Source organism: Penaeus japonicus, unplaced genomic scaffold (assembly GCF_977035675.1).
Source record: "Penaeus japonicus unplaced genomic scaffold, GWHDUDI00000001_assembly GWHDUDI00000024, whole genome shotgun sequence".
NCBI lineage: Eukaryota > Metazoa > Arthropoda > Malacostraca > Decapoda > Penaeidae > Penaeus > Penaeus japonicus.
In genome coordinates, this window is record NW_028234426.1 from 17,664,656 (window position 1) to 17,672,155 (window position 7,500).

Here is a 7,500-nt window from a genome sequence, read left to right on the forward strand (position 1 = left end):
CACCTTCCTGACAGGGAATTGAACTCGGGTCCTCTGAGTGAGAATCCCGGCTCCTATCCACATCACCACACCGACCTACTGAAAGTATTGTCCAACCGGATTCATTACATCCATATATTAAATGCGTTACTGCATTCTACCATCTTTCCCACATAGATATAACCTGATTTGTGACTGGAATTTCTAATTCATTCCCGCCGTGTACCCACGGGAATGTATGTAAAAGACAAACACACACCCACACACACACACACACACACACCCACACACACACACACACTCATATATATATATATATATATATACATAATATATATATATATATTATATATATGTGTGTGTGTGTGTGTGTGTGTGTGTGTATTTGNGTANATACATATATANGTATATATATATATNTANATNTATATATATATATATATATATATATATTTATATACATATATGTTATAAAATTATAAGATTCCAGTCTATCCAATAGCACTGCATGCTATTGAGTAAACTGGAAATGTATGAACATAACTTTCAGAGCCAATCACAATGCACTTACTAAAGAAACGGTCCACCCTTGCAGTCTCCTGTTGCCTGACGTAGTTGGAGTGGTTGGTGGGGGGAGGGGGGTTGGCCATGGGGAGTCGCTGCTTGTTCTCAGCAGGAAACCCTTCGCCTAACTGTCAAAGTCCAGCGACAATCGTTAAAACATAATATATATATATATATATATATATATATATATATATATATATATATATATATATATATATATATATATGTATATAATGCATAATAGTCTAAGAGCAATTGCCTGAATGTAGGTACAACACAAGAGGGTTAATCTGGGCCACTTTCTTGATACAAGGCATCCCACGCTGGCTCTCGCTCCCGCAGCTCACCCAGAGGCGACTCGACTTATTTTTTTTTAAATGTCGACGTTTTAAATTTTTTCTTTACAACGTTTCGTCTGTAGTTCTTGTATTTATGTTTGTTACTTTGTACTTTTATTTTTATCGCAGCTTGTAATTGATCATATTGAGTTTTAGATATTGTTTTCTCAATTGATTTTTGTTACCAGCAAATGTTTTATTTTGGATCATGCAATAACATTCTGAGACCTTTGAATGTGATTTATTTTCCCTAAATCATCCGCATTCTCTTTTATTTGGAGCGTTTATTTAAATGTATATTACGAAATCCTTCCTGACATTGTCTTCCACTGCAACAACGGCGTATAATGTCACAGTCTCGGTCAAGTAGGAGCTAGACTGGATCTATAAGAAATATACATTAAATATCTTTACCGTGAAGCTTTATTCTGGGTTTGCATGCTGTCCCTTCAGGGCTGTGCTTGCTTCGATTTTACAAATTTTATTAAAGGTAATTGAGATTTCCCCACATAGTATTCATTTAGATTCATGTTCAGTATGTCAAGGGTTCAACCAAGTAAATCCCGATCCGGTACTTAGCAGAACCACTTGATAAGGAGTTAGTATTGTGTGTGGAGCAGTGGGGAGAGTCCCCTAAAGGCCTTGTGGGGAGAGTCCCCTAAAAAGGCCTTGTGGGGAGAGTCCCCTAAAGGCCTTGTGGGGAGAGTCCCCTAAAGGCCTTGTGGGGAGAGTCCCCTAACAGGCCTTGTGGGGAGAGTCCCCTAAAAAGGCCTTGTGGGGAGAGTCCCCAAAAGGCCTTGTGGGGAGAGTCCCTTAAAGGCCTTGTGGGGAGAGTCCCCTAAAGGCCTTGTGAGGAGAGTTTCCTAAAAGGCCTTGTGGGGAGAGTCCCCTAAAGGCCTTGTGGGGAGAGTCCCCTAAAGGCCTTGTGGGGAGAGTCCCCTAAAGGCCTTGTGGGGAGAGTCCCCTAAAGGCCTTGTGGGGAGAGTCCCCTAAAGGCCTTGTGGGGAGAGTCCCTTAAAAGGCCTTGTGGGGAGAGTCCCCTAAAGGCCTTGTGGGGAGAGTCCCCTAAAGGCCTTGTGGGGAGAGTCCCCTAAAGGCCTTGTGGGGAGAGTCCCCTAAAGGCCTTGTGAGGAGAGTTTCCTAAAAGGCCTTGTGGGGAGAGTCCCCTAAAGGCCTTGTGGGGAGAGTCCCCTAAAGGCCTTGTGGGGAGAGTCCCCTAAAGGCCTTGTGGGGAGAGTCCCCTAAAGGCCTTGTGGGGAGAGTCCCCTAAAGGCCTTGTGGGGAGAGTCCCCTAAAGGCCTTGTGGGGAGAGTCCCCTAAAGGCCTTGTGGGGAGAGTCCCCTAAAGGCCTTGTGGGGAGAGTCCCCTAAAGGCCTTGTGGGGAGAGTCCCCTAAAGGCCTTGTGGGGAGAGTCCCCTAAAAGGCCTTGTGGGGAGAGTCCCCTAAAGGCCTTGTGGGGAGAGTCCCCTAAAGGCCTTGTGGGGAGAGTCCCCTAAAGGCCTTGTGGGGAGAGTCCCCTAAAGGCCTTGTGAGGAGAGTTTCCTAAAAGGCCTTGTGGGGAGAGTCCCCTAAAGGCCTTGTGGGGAGAGTCCCCTAAAGGCCTTGTGGGGAGAGTCCCTTAAAAGTCCTTGTGGGGAGAGTCCCCTAAAAGCCTTGTGGGGAGAGTCCCCTAAAGGCCTTGTGGGGAGAGTCCCCTAAAGGCCTTGTGGGGAGAGTCCCCTAAAGGCCTTGTGGGGAGAGTCCCTTAAAAGGCCTTGTGGGGAGAGTCCCCTAAAGGCCTTGTGGGGAGAGTCCCCTAAAGGCCTTGTGGGGAGAGTCCCCTAAAGGCCTTGTGGGGAGAGTCCCCTAAAGGCCTTGTGGGGAGAGTCCCCTAAAGGCCTTGTGGGGAGAGTCCCCTAAAGGCCTTGTGGGGAGAGTCCCCTAAAGGCCCTATGGGGAGAGTTCCTTTAAAGGTCCTTGTGGGGAGAGTCCCCTAACAGGCCTTGTAGGGAGAGTCTCCTAAAAGGCCTTGTGGGGAGAGTCCCCTAAAGGCCCTGTGGGGAGAGTCCCCTAAAGGCCCTATGGGAAGAGTCCCTTAAAAGGCCTTGTGGGGAGAGTCCCCTAAAAGGCCCTGTGGGGAGAGTCCCCTAAAGGCCCTATGGGGAGAGTTCCTTTAAAGGTCCTTGTGGGGAGAGTCCCCTAACAGGCTTTGTGGGGAGAGTCCCCTAAAGGCCTTGTGGGGAGAGTCCCCTAAAGGCCTTGTGGGGAGAGTCCCCTAAAGGCCTTGTGAGGAGAGTTTCCTAAAAGGCCTTGTGGGGAGAGTCCCCTAAAAGCCTTGTGGGGAGAGTCCCCTAAAAAGGCCTTGTGGGGAGAGTCCCCTAAAGGCCTTGTGGGGAGAGTCCCCTAAAGGCCTTGTGGGGAGAGTCCCCTAAAGGCCTTGTGAGGAGAGTTTCCTAAAAGGCCTTGTGGGGAGAGTCCCCTAAAGGCCTTGTGGGGAGAGTCCCCTAAAGGCCTTGTGGGGAGAGTTCCTTTAAAGGTCCTTGTGGGGAGAGTCCCCTAACAGGCCTTGTGGGGAGAGTCCCCTAAAGGCCTTGTGGGGAGAGTCCCCTAAAGGCCTTGTGGGGAGAGTCCCCTAAAGGCCTTGTGAGGAGAGTTTCCTAAAAGGCCTTGTGGGGAGAGTCCCCTAAAGGCCTTGTGGGGAGAGTCCCCTAAAGGCCTTGTGGGGAGAGTCCCCTAAAGGCCTTGTGGGGAGAGTCCCCTAAAGGCCTTGTGGGGAGAGTCCCTTAAAAGTCCTTGTGGGGAGAGTCCCCTAAAGGCCTTGTGGGGAGAGTCCCCTAAAGGCCTTGTGGGGAGAGTCCCCTAAAGGCCTTGTGGGGAGAGTCCCCTAAAAGGCCTTGTGGGGAGAGTCCCCTAAAGGCCTTGTGGGGAGAGTCCCCTAAAGGCCTTGTGGGGAGAGTCCCCTAAAGGCCTTGTGGGGAGAGTCCCCTAAAGGCCTTGTGGGGAGAGTCCCTAAAGGGCCTTGTGGGGAGAGTCCCCTAAAGGCCTTGTGGGGAGAGTCCCCTAAAGGCCTTGTGGGGAGAGTCCCCTAAAGGCCTTGTGGGGAGAGTCCCCTAAAGGCCTTGTGGGGAGAGTCCCTTAAAAGTCCTTGTGGGGAGAGTCCCCTAAAGGCCTTGTGGGGAGAGTCCCCTAAAGGCCTTGTGGGGAGAGTCCCCTAAAGGCCTTGTGGGGAGAGTCCCTTAAAAGTCCTTGTGGGGAGAGTCCCCTAAAGGCCTTGTGGGGAGAGTCCCCTAAAGGCCTTGTGGGGAGAGTCCCCTAAAGGCCTTGTGGGGAGAGCGCCGTCAAAGTCTTTGTGGGGGACGCCCCTCAAAGGTCTTGTGGGGAGAGTCCCCTAAAGGCCTTGTGGGGAGAGTCCCCTAAAGGCCTTGTGGGGAGAGTCCCCTAAAGGCCTTGTGGGGAGAGTCCCCTAAAGGCCCTGTGGGGAGAGTCCCCTAAAGGCCTTGTGGGGAGAGTCCCCTAAAGGCCTTGTGGGGAGAGTCCCCTAAAGGCCTTGTGGGGAGAGTCCCCTAAAGGCCCTGTGGGGAGGGGCCCCGTAAAGGCCTGTGGGGAGAGTCCCCTAAAGGCCTTGTGGGGAGAGTCCCCTAAAGGCCTTGTGGGGAGAGTCCCCTAAAGGCCTTGTGGGGAGAGTCCCCTAAAGGCCTTGTGGGGAGAGTCCCCTAAAGGCCCTGTGGGGAGAGTCCCTTAAAAGTCCTTGTGGGGAGAGTCCCCTAAAGGCCTTGTGGGGAGAGTCCCCTAAAGGCCTTGTGGGGAGAGTCCCCTAAAGGCCTTGTGGGGAGAGTCCCCTAAAGGCCTTGTGGGGAGAGTCCCCTAAAGGCCTTGTGGGGAGAGTCCCCTAAAGGCCTTGTGGGGAGAGTCCCCTAAAGGCCTTGTGGGGAGAGTCCCCTAAAGGCCCTGTGGGGAGAGTCCCTTAAAAGTCCTTGTGGGGAGAGTCCCCTAAAGGCCTTGTGGGGAGAGTCCCCTAAAAGTCCCTGTGGGGAGAGTCCCCTAAAAGTCCCTGTGGGGAAAGTCCCCTAAAGGTCCTATGGGGAGAGTTCCTTTAAAGGTCCTTGTGGGGAGAGTCCCCTAAAAGGCCTTGTGGGGAGAGTCCCTTAAAAGTCCTTGTGGGGAGAGTCCCCTAAAGGCCTTGTGGGGAGAGTCCCTTAAAAGTCCTTGTGGGGAGAGTCCCCTAAAGGCCCTATGGGAAGAGTCCCTTAAAAGGCCTTGTGGGGAGAGTCCCCTAAAAGTCCCTGTGGGGAGAGTCCCCTAAAGGCCCTATGGGGAGAGTTCCTTTAAAGGTCCTTGTGGGGAGAGTCCCCTAAAAGGCCTTGTGGGGAGAGTCCCTTAAAAGTCCTTGTTGGGAGAGTCCCCTAAAGGCCCTGTGGGGAGAGTCCCCTAAAGGCCTTGTGGGGAGAGTCCCCTAAAGGCCTTGTGGGGAGAGTCCCCTAACAGGCCTTGTAGGGAGAGTCTCCTAAAAGGCCCTATGGAGAGAGTTCCTTTAAAGGTCCTTGTGGGGAGAGTCCCCTAAAAGGCCTTGTGGGGAGAGTCCCTTAAAAGTCCTTGTTGGGAGAGTCCCCTAAAGGCCCTGTGGGGAGAGTCCCTTAAAAGTCCTTGTGGGGAGAGTCCCCTAACAGGCCTTTTGGGGAAAGCCCCCTAAAAAGCCTTGTGGGGAGAGTCCCCTAACAGGCCTTTTGGGGAAAGTCCCCTAAAAAGCCTTGTGGGGAGAGTCCCCTAAAGGCCCTGTGGGGGGAGTCTCCTAAAAGGCCTTGTGGGGAGAGTCCCCTAAAGGCCCTGTGGGGAGAGTCCTTTAAAAGGCCTTGTGGGGAGAGTCCCCTAAAAGGCCTTGTGGGGAGAGTCCCCTAAAGGCCCTGTGGGGAAAGTCCCTTAAAAGGCCCTGTGGGGAGAGTCCCCGAAAAGGCCCTGTGGGGGGAGTCCCCTAAAAGGCCCTGTGAGGAGAGTCCCCTAAAAGGCCCTGTGGGGAGAGTCCCCTAAAGGCCCTGTGGGGAGAGTCTCCTAAAAGGCTTTGTGGGGAGAGTCTCCTAAAGGCCCTGTGGGGAAAGTCCCTTAAAAGGCCCTGTGGGGAGAGTCCCCTAAAAGGCCCTGTGGGAAGAGTCCCCTAAAAGGCCCAATACAACGAGAATTCAAAATTCATGTACAGTGTCTGTCCACGCGTCAATCGGTCGGGATGTGATAAGGGTCGAGGTAAACAAAGTCAAGTGAAAATAAATCTAAATAAATCCAAATAAAGAACAAACTTCTAAACTGTGAAATTGCCCTCGAATAACAGGCCCCATGTACTGTAGGTTTTATACGTCTACAAAGTTGTTAGAAGACTAATTAATTCTTGCAGGCTAGTTCTTCTTGTGTGTGTGTTCCTATTAATACTTCACATTTATCAGACCAATGTGGTGGGGATTCGAGGGCTCTGCTAGACTTATACTGCCGGCCGGAGTGAGCGTGTCCGACTGCTTATCTATGCCGATTTATAGAGATTCGCTAATTATTTCAAGGCAAAATCAAGTTGCTTGTAATTTGGCCAAAAGTAAATAGAAATCATATTTGTTTCAAATTTAGTGTGTATTACACATGTGTATTACATTTTTTCACAAGCAATTATCTGCATTAACTTTCAGATAAGGTAATATGGTGAGTATCTTTTGTTCCGATGTCGAAGTAGGCTAGAGAGGCAGGGAGAGCCTTTCAATCTGTTGGACACAATGCATCTACGATTTACACGAAACGATCTGAAGTCGGGGGAAGGGAGAGTCACCCTAAGGACGAGGTGCTGTAAAATCGTCCGAGGGAGGGAAATGAGCCATCCGGTAAATGGAGTCCATTATACACGTCACGGATGGAGAGGAGGTGTGATCTAATGGATGGGGGCTTTATAATATTTGCTTAGAGGACGGGAGAATCAGTTGGCAAACGAGAAAATTTATGGAAAGCAGTTGGAAGGTTACAATGAACAATAAAGAAATAAAACACAGCCATAATAAGAACGTAAGAGACGCGTAAAACCAAAACGGATTCCATCCTTATTGTGGTTGTTTTTTATTCATCTATATGTATACATTATTTAAACTTTTGTTTCTTCTAGGAAAAGTAAACCAAAAGGACACGATAAGAATATAGAATCATGGGTATCCAGCTTTAGATCACGGTGTGAGAGTCATCCGGTGGGACCTTTAAGATCGCTAACAAAAGCATGGCGTATAATTATATTCCTTTCTTTTAATTAGACTACGACTTAATTCGCCTTTGATTTTGCTCTATGAAAGTATGTGGTAGTAGCCACCTTGAATTCTTGAATCAACAGGATTTCTGGGGTCAGGGCACTTTTTTTCGAGGATTATGGTATACGATGGCAGCCATTTTGGACGCCTTTTTGATTTCTCTGGTGAACACAAAGTGGATTCTGGGGAATCTTCTCTGAAATGTTCAGCCTATCAATTAGTCCCGGGATTAAAGCTATTGCTCCTCTACTTTACGGGGCACATACATATACGGTGTACACAGAAGAATGCCAGTAAGAACAGACTAAAGGACACACTTAATCTCACACACACGGAAATGTAGAGTAAAATTCTAAATTCAATTTAAACGC

The 7,500-nt window shown here is 49.7% G+C and overlaps 1 protein-coding gene across 1 annotated transcript in view; it reads right to left on the reverse strand.

The window, feature by feature from the left end:
* Positions 1-7,500, reverse strand: part of LOC122247237 (dual oxidase 2) — a gene marked incomplete at its 5' end in the record, with an annotated part of 69,962 nt that overhangs the window by 60,085 nt on the left and 2,377 nt on the right. The window contains 1 exon segment of the mRNA XM_086550784.1: positions 551-671. Within this exon segment, the coding sequence (XP_086406910.1) occupies positions 551-671 (121 nt within the window).